Source organism: Megalobrama amblycephala, linkage group LG3 (assembly GCF_018812025.1).
Source record: "Megalobrama amblycephala isolate DHTTF-2021 linkage group LG3, ASM1881202v1, whole genome shotgun sequence".
NCBI lineage: Eukaryota > Metazoa > Chordata > Actinopteri > Cypriniformes > Xenocyprididae > Megalobrama > Megalobrama amblycephala.
The window spans coordinates 10,656,403-10,674,027 of record NC_063046.1 but is presented as its reverse complement, the minus strand read 5'-3'; the positions used below and the strand labels follow the sequence as shown (position 1 = coordinate 10,674,027).

The 17,625-nt window shown below is 36.6% G+C and overlaps 1 protein-coding gene across 3 annotated transcripts in view; it reads right to left on the bottom strand.

Moving 5' to 3' along the window:
• Positions 1-10,851: 10,851 nt before the first annotated feature.
• The window catches only part of lrrk1 (leucine-rich repeat kinase 1), a 111,647-nt gene continuing 104,873 nt past the window's right edge, over positions 10,852-17,625 (bottom strand). For all 3 annotated transcript variants that reach the window (XM_048183802.1, XM_048183805.1, XM_048183804.1), the window contains 2 exons: positions 15,143-15,244; positions 10,852-12,347 (listed from right to left, as the gene is read on the bottom strand). In XM_048183802.1, the coding sequence (XP_048039759.1) occupies positions 12,170-12,347; positions 15,143-15,244 (280 nt within the window). In that variant the 3' untranslated portion in view covers positions 10,852-12,169. The remainder of the gene's footprint in view (positions 12,348-15,142; positions 15,245-17,625) is intronic.

The window sequence follows — 17,625 nt, the reverse complement described above, 5'->3', positions numbered from 1 at the left end:
TTTGTTCAAATAGCAAAAGGAAAAACACCACAAGTGTTTTCACAACTTTCAAAAGAGGAATAAAATAGAGAGAGCTTGATAATGGCAGTCAGAACAGAAGAGAGAAAGATGTCAATTTGACCGTCACTCCCACAGCTGCTGTATTACAAACACCCTCACAGAAAGTTTCATTTTTAAGTTCATTTTAAAAATTAAAATAGAAATAACTTTGCAGGATTTACGATGCTGAAGACCGTTAAGGGCGGGAGAAACAACCCTCTCCAATCTTTTGAATTTGGACTGCAGTACCAATTACAACCGCTAGCTGTCAATATTAAACACTCCGCCTATGGAATCTATGGAATCTTTCCATTAGGCTACACAAAACTCTTTATAATGGAAAAACATTCTTTACGGTTTACTGAAAGATTCTTTGGGGACCCAAAGATGGTGGTTCTATGGCATCACTAGGAAAACCCACTTTGAAACCTTTATTTTTAGGAGTAACTATAGAACTAGTTGCACCAAAGCGGCTGAAGCTTTTTCCCCCTTCAGGACCGACTCCCACCTGGTCTCCATTATTGCCCTGTTCGGATCCTCCACCCCCTCTCCACACGTCCCGATCCCCACAGGCCTCCGGTAATGCTGCACAGCGAGAAAAACCTCTGCGCTGCAATTATACGACAGAAAAGAGCAGTGGAAAACACGCTGAGTGAAGGGAATGGTAATGAGTTTTCCGCTGCAGTGGAAGGCAGGTCAGTGGGGTAGAGGGACTCCAGCCGTCAGACACACCACATACTGCAGCTCGGGCTTTTAATGGCCATTGATCAGATTGTAGAGCACTAAGAAGTGGAATGAAAACCAAATGTTTCAGTCACTTGGTGAGATGGAAATGATGGGAAAATTAGCTGTGGTAGCTGGAAGGTGATTTCAACAGGAATTATTCATAATCAGATTGAATTTGAGAGTCTTGATACTTTATAGGGCTTTTTGCTCTTAAAGTCAAATGAACTCAAAACAAAAATTAAATGGCTCATTAAAGTAAATCATTTGACTCCTGCACTATATTTCATATTATTTTTATTTTTTGTTGTTGTGAGGAACAGACTGAAATTAACTCTTTATTTACTGATAACCATCCTCTCTACCATACAACTCTTCATTCTGGTAACACTTGACAAGGTTTTATTTGTTAACATTAGTTAACTACACTATATTGCCAAAAGTATTGGGACACCCCTCCAAATCATTGAATTCAGGTGTTCCAATCACTTCCATGGCCACAGGTGTATAAAATCAAGCACCTAGGCATGCAGACTGCTTCTACAAACATTTGTGAAAGAATGGGTCGCTCTCAGGAGCTCAGTGAATTCAAGCGTGGTACCGTGATAGGTTGCCACCTGTGCAATAAGTCTATTCATGAAATTTCCTACTAAATATTCCACAGTCAACTGTTAGTGGTATCATAACAAAGTGGAAGCAGTTGGGAACAACAGCAGATCAGCCACGAAGTGGTAGGCCACGTAAAATCACAGAGCGGGGTCAGTACATGCTGAGGCGCACAGTGCGCAGAAGTCACCAATTTTCTGCAGAATCAATAGCTACAGACCTCCAAACTTCATGTGGCCTTCAGATTAGCTCAAGAACAGTGCGTAGAGAGCTTCATGGAATGGGTTTCCATGGCCGAGCAGCTGCATCCAAGCCTTACATCACCAAGTGCAATGCAAAGCGTCGGATGCAGTGGTGTAAAGCTCGCCGCCACTGGACTCTAGAGCAGTGGAGACTCTTCTCTGGAGTGACGAATCACACTTCTCTGTCTGACAATCTGATGGACGAGTCTGGGTTTGGCAGTTGCCAGGAGAACAGTACTTGCCTGACTGCATTGTGCCAAATATGATGTTTGGGGGAGGGGGATTATGGTGTGGGGTTGTTTTTCAGGGGTTGGGCTTGGCCCCTTAGTTCCAGTGAAAGAAACTCTTACTGCTTCAGCATACCAAGACATTTTGGACAATTTCATGCTCCCAACTTTGTGGGAACAGTTTGGGGATGACCCCTTCCTGTTCCAACATGACTGCGCACCAGTGCACAAAGCAAGGTCCATAAAGACATGGATGAGCGAGTTTGGTGTGGAGGAACTTGACTGGCCTGCACAGAGTCCTGACCTCAACCCGATAGAACACCTTTGGGATGAATTAGAGCGGAGACTGTGAGCCAGGCATTCTCGCCAACATCACTGCCTGACCTCACAAATGTGCTTCTAGAAGAATGGTCAAAAATTCCCACAAACACACTCCTAAACCTTGTGGAAAGCCTTCCCAGAAGAGTTGAAGCTGTTATAGCTGCAAAGGGTGGGCCAACTCCATATTAAACCCTACAGATTAAGAATGGGATGTCATTAAAGTTCATGTGCACGTAAAGGCAGGCGTCCCAAACTTTTGGCAATATAGTGTATATTAGTTAATCACTGTGAGATTGACTGTGACACAAAGTTTCTTTGAACTTTGCATTCATCAAACAATCCTGAAATTTGACTCTTGATACTTTAAATGAACTCAACATGGACCTAATTTACTCTCTTAACATTTGTTCCTGGTTGTATTGTGATCAATCAAGTTATTTCAAAGAAAAAAAAAAAAGTCTTTGTAATCTTTTATCTAACTCCGTTCTAATATAACACCTACAAATGAGGTCTAAAGTCCTGACCACAATTTTCTTTCCTAATTGAATATATTTCATGTTTTAGTTGGAAATATGTCACATTACTAAAGTAAAATGTTTCAAAATGTACACTTTTGAAAGCAGGAATGATTTTTTTTTTTTTACCATAAATTATGAAACACAGTTTCAAAATTGTTGTGCCAAACAATGTGATGATAGAATGTTAATGTCTTATTAAACATTCATGAGCTTTTAACAATAACAGAAACTTACACTACCGCTCAAAAGTTTGGGGTCAGTAAGATTAAATGAAATTAATACTTTTATTAAGGATGCATTACATTGATAAAAAGTGAAAGAAAGGCATTTATAATGTTACAAAATAAATAAATTTTATTTCAAATAAATGATGTTCTTTTGAACTTTTTATGAAGTTTTATTTAACAAAATTCTGGAGGCGCACATTCAGGTAATCAACCAATCAGTGCAAGAGGAAGCCGGTATATAAAGCCGTCTCTCACCTCTGAGTTTCACAGCATCCCTCCATCACCTCACTCTTGGCTGGTTTCTATCCCAGTTCAGGAGGAGGAGTACTCTGGGTTCGGGCCAAATTCCGAGCTCGGAGCCCTCCCCCGGACAACATGCCAAATATGCATAAATTACTATACAAATCACTTTATTTTGATTTCATGTATGTGTAAACTCGTGAAATTCATCAATGAATCCGAATGAAGCAAAAATGTGAAGCAGCACAACTGTTTTCAACATTAATAATAATAAATGTTTCTTGAGCATCAAATCAGCATATTAGAATGATTTCTGAAGGATCATGTGACACTGAAGACTGGAGTAATGATGCTGAAAATTCAGCTTTGCCATCAATTTTAAAATATATTGAAATAGAAAATAATTTTTTATTTTAAATATTAAATTTTATTTTAAATAATAATATTTCACAATATTACTGTTTTTCAGGGTCAGATGGAAACAAAAATGTTGAATATGAATGACAATCAGGTGATGAAGAGAAATTTTGCTTTTACAATTTCTGTCCAAAATGTCAATTTAAGACAAATTAACAAGATTTCAGACAACCAGTGTGGATATGTGCGGTGAAATGAACACAGATGGTCTTGCTATTAACAAAGGTCACATGCTGCACTTGTCCAATTAATGTTATTAACAAATTATGCAAATAAGTGTTGCTGTAGAGCATGGCAAATGTAAATAAATATGCAAATAAGAATAAAACCCAAGGTTAAATAAAGAATATGACTGTTGACAGATGCAGGACACCAACTTCACTGATATCTGACAAATAAAAAATAATTAAGACAGAAATGAGTGTTAGTGGATCCTTGCCTTCAGAAACCCCCAAACCACTTGACCAGCTCTAGAACTGTAAATTAAATAACATACTTTGATATACAGTATACCATTACTGTGATGTGAAATTGCTAATATCGGCTACGTTTTAAAGGGGTGGTTCATTGCGATTTCACTCGTTTAACTTTAGTTAGTGTGTAATGTTGCTGTTTAAGCATAAACAACATCTGCAAAGTTACAGCACTGAAAGTTCAATGCAAACAGATATTTTCTTTTAAAGAATTCTCTGTTTAAGGACTACAACAAACGGTTGGAAGGGACTACAACAAGCTTCTTCCTGGGTTGGTGACATCACAAACCCTAAAATTTACATAAACCCCGCCCCCGAGAACACACAACAAAGGGGTTGTAAAATCTTACAACAGTTCCCACAAGAGCGATTTATAGATTATCATAACAGAATATGCTAATCAATGACTTTAAGATAGTTAACTCCACATCAGCTACATGAATTCATCAACTAACCATTCAGAAATGTCCTGTTGCATTCAACATGTTGTCACTTATTCTTGAGTCTCTCCATCATTGTCCGACTTCGGTTTGAACATAAAAGGCTGAAAAGTTTCTGAGAATTTCAGTGAGTCTGCGTGAGGTAAATCAGCACTGCTAAGTGCTAACAAGAGCTCCTGAAACTCCACCCCCTTTTGGCAGCAGCAGCTCATTTGCATTTAAAGGGACACACACAAAAACGGAGCATTTTTACTCACCCTGTGATAAATTTAACATGCTATAAAAAATTATCTGTGGGGTATTTTGAGCTAAAACTTCACATACTCTGGGGACACCAGAGACTTATTTTACATCTTGTAAAAGTGGCATTATATGACCCCTTTATATTAAAGGTAAGATCAGATTATTTTTTTTTACATCAGATACCCATGCATGGCAGAAGGCAATCCTTCTGACTGATAAAAGATACTGTGGTTCAGGGTTTTCCTCTTTAAGTCTGGATCATTTTTTATATTTTGCTTAAAATAAACAGGCCCTATCTACTAAAAACAAACACACAATGTAGCCTACATAATAATCAAAATGCTCTTATGAGCAGAAAACAGAGTTAATTAACTAGTAATTTTAAGGTTTTCATGCGGGTCAAAAATATAAACCAAAAAACTGTGAAGCTGGAGCTAAGTATGAACTTTATTTTGCCAACGCGTTTCGGCACACAGGCCTTCGTCAGGGCTAAAAGGTTTCAGGTGTGTATAGGTTCCTTTAAATACAAACAGAAACAGAATTCAAACTTGCAATGAACCAATGAAAAAATTGCATGAAATAACATCCACCAATCACAAAACTTATAATAAATAATCGTGTATCAACCAATGATCAGATACAGATAATACAAAAAACAGATAAAAAATACAAAAGATAATACAAAAAACAGATAAAAGATACAAATGTACAATGCCAAAGTATAAAAAGGAAGACATAGGGTGATTACATTCTTTAAAATGTTTTGCTACTGGTTTTGTTATATCACCTCTTTTGAACTCCTGTGTTCTGTAATACGATCCCTTAAACGACGTGGTGTTTCTCCAACATATACTTTGTATGATAGCCTATGTATGATGACAGATAAAAATAACTATATTTGCTGCATTCTTGTTTTCTGAAGCGTTTTAGCGAAAGTATAATTTTTTGCTGCTCACTGTGTTTCTGTTTTTAAAATAACTGCGTCATCTGCAGCTTGTACGTCTTTAGCGGGAGAGAGAAGAAACGCGGACGGAGCTGAATTAAGCACGTTTGGCTCAGGATAAAAATATTAGAGGATATAGTGCTGAATGATCATTCATTAGAATAAAGGCTCTGAGCGCTTGTGGTGTGAACAGTTCGTTGTTTTGACGTGCTGCTCACTTTAAAGTGTAGAAACGGTAAAATGGTGCTACATTTGTCATTGTGTCTCACGGTCCATTTGGAACCAGGTGGGGGTCCGGAACCTGCCATAGATCATACAAAACTAGTTTCCATCATACAAAAGAAAACAGCGGCCCGGCGCGCCATAGAGGAACATTCATCCAGCTTGAAATTTCTAGGCCACCATGTCCAGTGTCGAGTAAACCTCCGTCTCCGGATCCAAAGGCTTGTTTACAAAGAATCCGCCACCATATGCAGGGAAAGTCGCTCTTCTCTCCAATCAGATGCTGTCCTGATTAATTTATAACATGTTACCATTATATTTCGTTTTCCAAAAATATAAAGCAGCACAACTATTTTCAACATTGGTTATAATACGATATGTTTCTTGAGCAGCAAATCAGCATATTAGAATGATTTCTGAATGATCATGTGACACTGAAGACTGGAGTAATGATGCTGAATGAAATAAAAACAGTTAATAATATTTCACAATATTACGTAGGATACATTTTAAAAATTGCTGGGTTAAATATAGACAAACCCAGCTTTTTTTTCTACCAATATTGGGTTCATTTTAAGCCAGCCATGTAGTAATTTTTAATCAAAAGTTGAGTTAAATAAACCTTCACTAGTGATGGGAAGTTCGGATCATTTTACCGACTCTGACTTTTGAGTCTCGTTCAGCAAAACGAACGAATCTTTTTTCGAGTCATTTCGTTCATTTTAGCAAAATGTAATTAAAATGTTACGTGTTACTTCCCCAACACATCTACTACTTACGCAAAAGTTGATCACACTACAAACAATACAAAACTACAATGCTATAAGATACAGAAAAGATTAATTCATTCTTTACCTGGGTCTTCAGTTTATGATAAGCTCACCTCACCTCTTGTCTGACAAGGCTTCGGGTTTAAGTCATTCCTTAATCACGTGACAGACCCATACGCTATTTCTGACATTTCTGTCACTATGTTTTTGTTACTGTTTCTTGAGGATCTGTGGAGTGTTATTATTTTATAAATAAATGAAACCCTGTTATAAATAAAATATTGATTAATTTGTCTTTTTGACTGTCTATCTGTACATAAACACTAGGCTATATAATAATATAATAATTCAAGCCTACAATACAAAGTACTTATAGCCTAGTTTGTTCATTTTTACTCCAATTTTGAGTTTGCTGGTATAATAATTGCTTTTCCTGGGCAGACTTGACATATTGGTCTAATATATGTATAAGAAGATTGCTCAAAAAGGACATAATGACATAAATTAAATGACATTGGTTTAGCGTATGGGTCTGTCACGTGATTAAGGAACGACTCAAAAACCCGAAAGACTCATGAAATGAACTAATCAATTCTCTTTCCGGCTCAGACTGCATTGACTGAAACAGGTGAACTACTACTAGCAGTACAGAACCTATAGAATATTGCGCATGCGCGACTGAACGAATCACCCCCCGACATGACTCGTTCTTCCCGAGTCACATTAAAGATTCGTTCAAAATGAACGAATCGTTTAAGAACGACACATCACTATCACAAACAAGGGTCAATTAACCCTTCACCGGGAGTTTGATTGACAAGCGATCTAACCAGTCATAACAACAAAACAGTCAGGATTTAGAAGATTAACCTCGGTGGACTTGAACTTGAAAAATGGTGTGTACTGACGTCTTTCTGCATTTGAAACAACATTTCTCATGTTCATTCATGTTTATTTGATGCTATAGATTAACTAGTAAGAAGAGATGATCGGTTCAGGAGCCGCTTGAGCTGAGGCGCTACAGCAATCTGTCACGACACATTAAAGAGCCACAAAATGTTTTGAACAATGTAAGGCTGAACACCGTTACTGACAATCCTCAGTTTGGCTGCGTGAGATTCTCCAGCTTTGTTGTTGTTGAGTGTCCAAAGCATGAGCTATTAAAGCTCCGACCAGGAGCAGCAGCTCATTTGCATTTAAAGGGACACACACAAAAACAGTGTGTTTTTGCTCAGCTAAAACTTCACAGACACATTCTGGGGACACAAGAGACTTATATTACATCTTGTGAAAAGATGCATAATAGATCCCCTTTAACCCAGCTGCTGGGTTTGTCCATATTTAACCCAACTTGGTCTGTTTTTAACCCAGCATTCTTAACTATTTTGCTGCATTTTTAGGAAAATAAATGCTGGCTTCTTTCAAAACCAATTTTCTGACCCCAAACTTTTGAATGGCATTGTAAATAATACAATTGCTAATGTAACTATATTTATAATGTAAATATAATAAAACATTTAGCAGTTTTGGACATCTGTTTCTCACATCAGGCATGATAATACCGGAAAGCTGCAGAGATTTGGATGAACTAAAGTGAGAATGTCACAAGAGAGATGTTAGGTCGATGCAGGATGAAAGTCACCAGAGTGACATTTCCTTCACGAGGCGCTGTGTTCTGTCAGCGTGCTGTAATTGCAGTAATTTCAGTTCCTGAAGAATCTCCAGGTGTGTGAGAGTCCTGTCTGTCATCATCATCATCATCATCATCATCATCATCATAGCAGCAGTAGGAACATGCCGAGTGAATCTGAATCCAGGAGCTCTGTCTGGACTTGTTCTGCTGCACTTCCGACGGGCAAATTTCTAAAAACGCCATCACAAATATACCAACGTAATCACCGGGCATTGTGTCAACACTGTTACAATTATGTATAATTCACAAGTTTGTTTGCCCATATAATCTTTAAGCCGTTTAGGTTAAGCGTATTTGGCTTGCTGTCCGCAGTGGAGGAAGCAGCTTCAGCTCGAGCTTAGATATACCCCCGAGTTGGACTACTAACGCTTGCAAGAAGAGTATGGTAGCAAAATGCCTAAATTATGTTGGTGGAGCTGGGGACATGGAGGGATGCCAAAACTGCCGATGCCGGAGCAAGGTGAATTGCTGCTTATATAAATTCACTCCTTCAGAAATTACGTTTAGAATAATGAATTACCTCACTTATTCCATAAATCCAACATTTTTGTATATGTGTCCTTTACCACTCTAATCTCACATTAATAAAAACACATACTGCTAATTAAGTGTGTGAGAATCAGATCTTGCCAATGTGAGAATGTGTAATAAATGTGTTGCCAGTTAAGACCTCAGGGCTGTTTTACTACACGAGTCATTTCTAGTAAAGTGTTGTAAAAGCAACTGTAACCTCACAATCTGAGGCAGCACTGCAAGTTACTGCACATTCAAACACTGTCTCATCTCTGTAAAGGCTTGAACACATCTTTATTGGCATCTGTTGTTCCATGGAAAACCTTTAATATTCATGGAACCTTTCCATAAAAAAAAAAAAAAAAAAAAAAAAAATTCTTCACTCCAAGAAAAAATGGTTCTTTTAAAGGATTAGTTCACTTTCAAATGAAAATTACCCCAAAGCTTTACTCACCCTCAAGCCATCCTAGGTGCATATGACTTTCTTCTTTCCGATGAACACGGAGTTATATTATATACAAAAAAATATATCCATATTTAACAAGTTATGATGTAAAATTTCTAGCTTTCCGTATTCAACTTTTGCAGTTCAAAAAGCTTACGTTATGTCCTACGCCTTCCCTATTCAACTTACGGAACTGACGCAGTTGAATTTTTTCGTAATTTGAATACGGAAGATATTTAACTTGTTTTACACAGATGCATTCGCTTCACTTGGTATTCATTTGGTAATGCATACTGCCATTATAATGCTTGGATGCATCATGATATTTATTAATATTTCTCCGATTGTTTTCATGAGAAAGAAGAAAGTCATATACATCTAGGATGGCTTGAGTGTGAGTGCCCTCATTAAAGGGTTAGTCCACCCAAAAATGAAAATAATGTCATTTTAGTTGAAATCCAATGGCTCAGTGATGCCTGCATAGGGAGCGATGACATTTCCTCTCTCAAGATCCATTAATGTACTAAAAACATATTTAAATCAGTTCATGTGAGTACAGTGGTTCAATATTAATATTATAAAGCGACGAGAATAATTTGGGTGCACCAAAAAAACAAAATAACGACTTATGGCCGATTTCAAAACACTGCTTCATGAAGCCTCGGAGCGTTATGAATCAGTGTGTCGAATCAGCGGTTCGGAGCACCAAAGTCACTTGATTTCAGCAGTTTGGCCTTTTGACACATGCTCCGAATCATGATTCGACACAAAAGATTCATAATGCTCCGAATCTTCCTGAGGCAGTGTTTTGAAATCGGCCATCACTATATAAGTCATTATTTTGTTTTTTGGCGCACCAAACATATTCTTGTCGCTTTATAATATTAATACTGAACCACTGTACTCACATGAACTGATTTAAATATGTTTTTAGTACATTAATGGATCTTGAGAGAGGAAATGTCACTGAGCCATCGTTTTTCAACAAAAATATCTTAATTTGTGTTCTGAAGATGAATGAAGGTCTTACAGGTGTGGAACGACACGAGGGTGAGTAATAAATGACATTATTTTCATTTTTGGGTGAACTAACCCTTTAAGCTTTTTCAAATAATACCTTTAATGCAGTGTGTAATACAGTTGTTTATAACAACATCTACTTTGACCATCCATCTAACACTGTAGTTGTAGCGGAGGCCTGGAAGAGTTGCTAACATGTTTAGAAGACACTGTTTTCAGCGCTGCAAATTCACTTTGCATTCACTTCTAAAGGATGAAGACTCGCACTGATACCATCATTACTGTTTGTATCACTGTGTATATACTAGTGCTGAGGAACCCTCTGGAGCTGAAATTCAGATATGGTAATAGGTGTTACATTTCCAACATATTTAATGCAAAGCTGTTGCATTGCAGTAATAGGAACACACACCTTATGACCCTTTATATAACACAAGACTCTTATTTTAAATGCAAATGTTTGTTTGTAGTTTGGGAATCTGTTCCTCAGGTCAAAGCAGCATTAAATACATCAGTCACACACAGTATCTTTAATATAAAATGCCGTTGATTTATTTATCATATTCTGTTCAGCATATTTACAGTTCAGTAACAACTTTTTACACATGCAGCATGAGATTTAAACATTCTACAATAAATACCATTCATTCTATAGAGATGAAATGCTCCAGATATTATTTACAATAACAAAATGACGACATGCTGGTGTTCTCAACACACAAAACAGATCAAAACCTCTCAGAGTTTCTTATAAATCAGAGATTGCCATCACTCTCTGGCTGTGTTCGGTAATGCATACTAGCATACTACTTCTGCAGTGCATAAAGTATGTGTACTACAGAAGTCAACATTTGAAGTGGATCAAAACATTTCATCAAAGTTGTCCTAAAACCTTCTTCTTTGATCCACTTCAAATGTTGACTACTGTATGTACACTACACTGTGTGGAAAACCACATCCCATAATACAATGTATTAAACTTGACCTTCCATTTCCAGTGTGGCTTTTTAACATCACCTTGTCTCATTATTTGATTAGACTGCCAAATATTACGATATTTTAAAATGTAAAACAGCCATATATTTCAAAGACTGACGATCAATTAATTAAACATGCAAAGCAATGAGGTCACGTGACACCTCGTATACTACTGCTCTAAGCACTCGGTATGCTAGTATTCCACTCCGTTCATAACCGCTGAGATTCACAGTAAACATTAAACCGTGCCCTATAGAGTGCAACAGTTGCCGGAAAAGTGGGCGGGCACTGTCGCACTCTATTGTGACCTCACTGAGTGGGCGGAGTTTCATAGGTCTGTCAGTTCATTGGTTCTTATTGCTGATCACTTCTGACACAGCATGTTCTTCATCCAAAGGCACATCTAGTTTGCTGGTTAACTTGAGAAGAAATTGATCAAGTTTGATAGCCAGCATCATTCTGTCTTGGCATTTAAACACACACACACACACACACACACCAAGTTTATGAATGCATCAGAAGAAATTCTGATGCATTCTGGGTACATGAATGTAAATGCACTCATATATCAGAGTGCTTCCAGATGCTCAGGGCTGAATGTATATGTTGATGCATTTAGTGCGTGTGGCATTCAATCTGTTTGTCTTTATATATATATATATATATAATGTGTATGTGGCCGAGTCCTGCAGGATTATATTACCTAAAGCAACAGTCTGTTGTGAGTGTGTGTGTGTGTGTGTGTGTGTATGTGTGTGTGTCCCTTACCCATGACACACACCTGTATCGGTGTGTGTGTCGTTATTGGCCGCACAGTACGTCGATTCTCCGTCACACACACACATACGTGCGCGCACACGTTTACACAGCTACCTCCTTTTCCTCAGGCTGCTCTCCAAGCGGCCGAGCTCCTCGTATCCCTGGTAGAAGAGCTCCAGTTCGCGGGCTCCCCAGCTCCGCCAGACAGCCAGGCACCAGTCCATGTTTTCTTTACGGAAGCCGCACACAACGGTGTCCTTTGCGACGAGCGCCGCCTCCACGAGAGTCCTGAGAGACAGACGGAGAGAAAGACGGACAGAGAGTGAGACCAGAGGCGAGCGCTTTCGTGCAAACGCTGAAAATAAACCGAGCGCAGACTCTTCGCAGAAGTATCAGTGGGTCTGTTCTTGGAACGTCTCATAGAGGAGCAGTTACAGGCCCTGAAAGCATCGCTTGTTTGATTAATGTGTGTTTACGCAGAGAGCTGACGGGAGTCAGACAGGGACAGAGACTAGGTTATGATAAACATTTCACAACAGCGCTAACTTAAAGTTCTCCACGAAGACCTCTAGAACACACTAATAATGGTGGTTTAGCTGAATGGATGATTCTTACTGTTGGTTTTAACTATTCACGGTTTCTTCAGAAAATGTAAAATCTATGTGCCATTTATTAAGACTAACTGAATTATATATGCAGCACCAGTGTGTTTTATCATTTTGGCTGCTTTTCAATATTGTAATTGATGGTTTCCTTGTTTTCTCATTCCTCCGTCCTTCAGCATGTGACCTGGAAACCGATCAAACTCCGCCATGAAGGACGTATCAATTCTCTAATTGAACCGCGAGGAACAAGGAGAAGGGAGGCTTCCAGAGGAGAAACACGGGTGCATCCTGTGAAGAAATCTATATAGTGAAAAACACCTGACACAAGCATTCATGCTTGTAGAGTAGAAATAAACCTTATATTTAGAAATGAAAAATAAACATAAAAACATTTGACGTATTACTAGTCGGTTTTTGTAAAACATTTTTTCAATAAAATTTAAATGTACACTGGGTTAACAATAGCCCAAGTTGGGTTAAAAAAAAAAGGCCAAACCCAGCAATTGGGTTGTTTTGACCCAGTGGTTGGGTTAAATGTTTGCCCAACCTGCTGGGCAGTTTTATTTAACTCAACTATTGTTTAAAAATTACTGCATTGCTTGCTTAAAATGAACCCAAAATAGGTTGGAAATCAACATTTATTAATATGTTTAATAAATGAACATTTATTAATAAGTTTAATAAATAATAATTAAATAATAAACATTAATAAATGTTCACCTTTTGATTATTATTGTTGCCTCTAGTATTTATGTGTCTGATTTTTAATTTCCAACCTATTTTAGGATCATTTTAAGCGAGCAATACAGTAATTTTTAAACAATAGAAAACGGGTTGGGTCAAACAACACAAACGCTGTTTAAAAAAAAAAAAAAAAAAAAAATATTTAACCCAACTTGGGTTGTTTTTAACCCAGCATTTATTAGAGTGTATAATAAATTACATATTTAAAAACAAATACAAAAATAAACAAATACAAAATAAATATAAACAAGCTAGTTTAAAAGCAATGAAATAAATAAATCTTATATTTAAAAATATATAAATAAAAATAAATAAATAAATAAAAAATTATGTATAGCTAGTAAAAAAAAAAAAATAGAATTAAAATAAACCATATTTAAAAAAAAAAAAATACATAAAGTTTTTATACATAGCTACTGGAATTTTTGTCCGACACAAAAAGTAATATTAAAAATAAAATAAATTATATTTAAAGATAGATAAAATATTTTATATTTAGCTAAAAGTAATTATAAAATTAAAATAAACACACCTTATATTTATAAATATATAAATTTAAAAAAGATTGTGCTAGTGACATTTTTGTTTGATACAGTATAAAAATATCAAACATTAAAATATATATTTAAAAAATATTTATTTTTATAATAGTCAATTAATTTTAAATAGTCAAATTGTTTGTTCTACACAGTATAAAAGGTGATAATAAAAACTTTAAATTAATCTACATATACGGTAAAACTTTATTTTACAGTGCCGGTTACAATTTACTATAGTAATAACAGTAAATTATGCATAATTACAAGCAAACCCAAACCCTCTCTATAGTAAGTACATGTAGTTTTGAGTAATTACAATGTAACTACGGCACTGTAAAATAAAGTGTAACCCGACATACTGCTTTATTAATGTCTTAATTAAAATCCACCCACATAAGGATGGGATACTGATGTTGTTTTGCCGTGACGCTTGCATGCTAAGATGGAGAAGCTATGGGAAGCGAAATGAAGCGAGGAAACGAGGATACACAAATAAAGAACGAAAAGCAGCCACTGCTTTCACTTCAGTGTGGTAAAATCACTGTAACATAACGCCTCTTGAGGCTCATTCTTTCATCAACGTGATATCTGCCAAAAAGACAAAATGCATAAGAAATATATTGTGTCCTGAGGGATCAGCACAATTCATTTGACCCAGATGAGACGTGTGTGTGTGTGTTCGTAAAGGATCTTTATGAGGGTTTTGTCAGCAGTATAAATGAGGTTGCGCACACACACTTGATTGTTTGGTCACATGAATCCGCTGGGCTGTTATGGGATGTGTGTCTGCTGTGACGCAGGTGTGTGTGTGCATGAAATTTAACAGGTTTATGAAGCACTGAACTACAGCTTCTAATTGTAGCCATCTCTTTTTTCAAACATTTCTTGAACATTTTAGTTTAATCAGTTACTCTACTGTATTCTGGGGCAAATGCTTCCAGCTTTAAATATTTAAAAAATAAGACTAGATTTGCTTTCATCAAGAGTGTTTTGAAAGTTTTTCCCTCAAAAATCAATGAAGAAAATGTGAAAGACATCTGCAAAATCTGTCTGGGCTTGTTTATGGGCAGCAGAGCGCTACATCCATCACTGATTTTCATTTGCTACTGGCAATCGGTGTCACGAACAGTGTGGAATTGTTTATGTGGACACTGTGTGATTATTTATGTGCGTGTGACTGGCCGTTGACACGTACCCGTACTCTGGCACTCCAGGCGGCGTCAACACGGCTATCACACGACCCCTGAGCGACCCCGCCTGCTCTTGGACCTCGATAACCATGATGTCTCCTCCATGCCTGTGAACACACATAAAAACACCTGAAGTGAGCAGAGCGCTGACACCACCACTTTCATTTTACACTTCACAATCACACCGATTAACACAGCAGAATTAAAATAAATAAATAAATACAACTTTATTTATAGCCAGTTTAAAAGTAATGTTAAAAATTAAAAATAATATAGTTGAGAATGGCAGCACAGCTGAAAGGTTTGTTTGAGCTGCGCCCTCTACTGTACAGAAGTGAATTTGCATTTCTTTCTACCTAAGGTTTATTAATTTCACTTCTGGTGTGAAAGGGACTTTACATTTGCCGAACTTTTTCTGCGTCCTGTTCTTCTGTGATCCAGAATGGCAGCACAGCTGAAAGGTTTGTTTGAGCTGCGCCCTCTACTGTACAGAAGTGAATTTACGGCCTTTACATTTGCCAAAAATAGAACTTTTGTTTTTAAAAAAACCAAACAAGCAAGCCCAGCGCAGACAAGAAAAAGAAACACAGAAGTGCTTTACTTTCCATAAAAAGTAACTAACACAATTAGCTACTTTTATTAGAGACTTCTTTACTTCAACTAGGACTGACCCCTAATAGTTGACTAACCGTTTGTCGACGGAAAGAGGCTTAGTCGACCAAATTTTGATAAGTTGCAGAAAAAAGAAAAAAAGAAATCTACAGGAATTGGCGAAATCACAGAGTCTGTGACAGACAGATTGTTAACAGCTGATCTATGTGGTAATTACAGTACGTCGGGCAGGACATCCAAACGATCACCTATCATTCATCCACCTCAAATATGGCTTATCATCAGAAACATGTAAGTAGTAGCAACTTTACATGGCCGCTCGCTCTAACATTAACCAAAAAATTTAGGTTTGTGCGGATTGTGAAAGCTGAATAATAGTGCGCTTACTGCATGACAGCTAACATGGAGGCGCCGGCGCGATCACTTGCACTTAAAATACTCATGTTCATACAAATAAGAGGAATACATCTTTTGAATCTGTAAAGAGTCTACTTTTAATTGCATAATGACAACAAAACGTTGTGCTTTTGTAAAATAATGAAAGCAAACAGGGTGCGCTTTCTGCTGTGTCTCTCTGTGAACTTGAGCGTGCCCCAAAAAAATAAGTGAAACTCCGTGTAAACATGCCTAACAGACATGAAAACTATATCTATAGATAGCTTAAAATGAACGACTACTAGTCGACCAGAAAAATCTTTAGTCGAGGGCAGCCCATATTGAACAAATATTTTTCTCTGCTTCTATTCCTCTTTCCTTGCAACCTAAGATGGAGAAGCTATACACTCAAAAAATTATATTGTTCAGTTTATTTAAAAAAAAAATCATTTTCATTTAACACCATTGTATTAGGTTTCTCATTCAAACAATTGCATTGTGTTAAACTGACTTGAAACAGTTGCGTTTTGGCTCAACTCAAAATGTTATTTTTTGAAAGAACATGTTTCAATAAGTAAGCCAAAAATAACATTTGATGCTTGTTCAATTTACTTAAATAAATTAAGTTAATCCAAGACAGGATTTCTCCTTTCCATCATGGCACAGGGCTGGATAGGGAAAGTAAATGTTGAAATAAAATGTTATTTTATGCATTTTTTTTTTTTTTTTTAATCAAGACGCTAAATTGTGCGACTTGTTAATGTTTAATGTTCTTTTATGTCTGTATTTAAAAGAGTTATTGGTATGTTAGTGTTTTTCTGAGGGTTACCATTGTGGTGAAGATTTTGTTAAAGTATTATTCTTAGATAACTTTTGTAAAAATTGTTCTTGCATTGACTAAATAAACTAATCAATTAAACTGGATTACTTATTTTAATTTTTGTTTGATATTAATTTTAGAATAATTGAGTTTTGGACAAATTAAGAATGTTAACCTGATTCAACTAAATGGCATTGAATTAACCTTATGTAATAAACTTACGTTTACTGAAATAAAGAATGTTAATTAAATGCAACATAACCCTGTTGACATAATAAAGTTAAGTAAATCCAATGTATCCTTTTTTTGAGTGTAGGACGCAAAACGAAACAGGGAAACGAGGATGCACAAATAGGGAATAAAAAGCGGCCGCTGCCATTTTGTCCACTTCAGTATGGCAGTGATCAGACATTTTACACTTCACAATCACACACACATTCAGCTTCTTCTGTCTGTTGTTGAACAGCCGCTAAATGTTCATTTTCATGAATTCTTCCACTCAGATTTTCTCAGGGCTCTCAGGCGTTTTTGGGCAATTGTTTTCTTTTAAGACAATATATAAAAAAAAAACTAATTTCTTTTAATTCTTGAAATGGACTTTTCCAGTCATCTATGATTTTTAACTTGCAGCAATTTCAATAAAATAAAATAATTTTTGTTTGTTGTTTCAGTTTGCTTAAT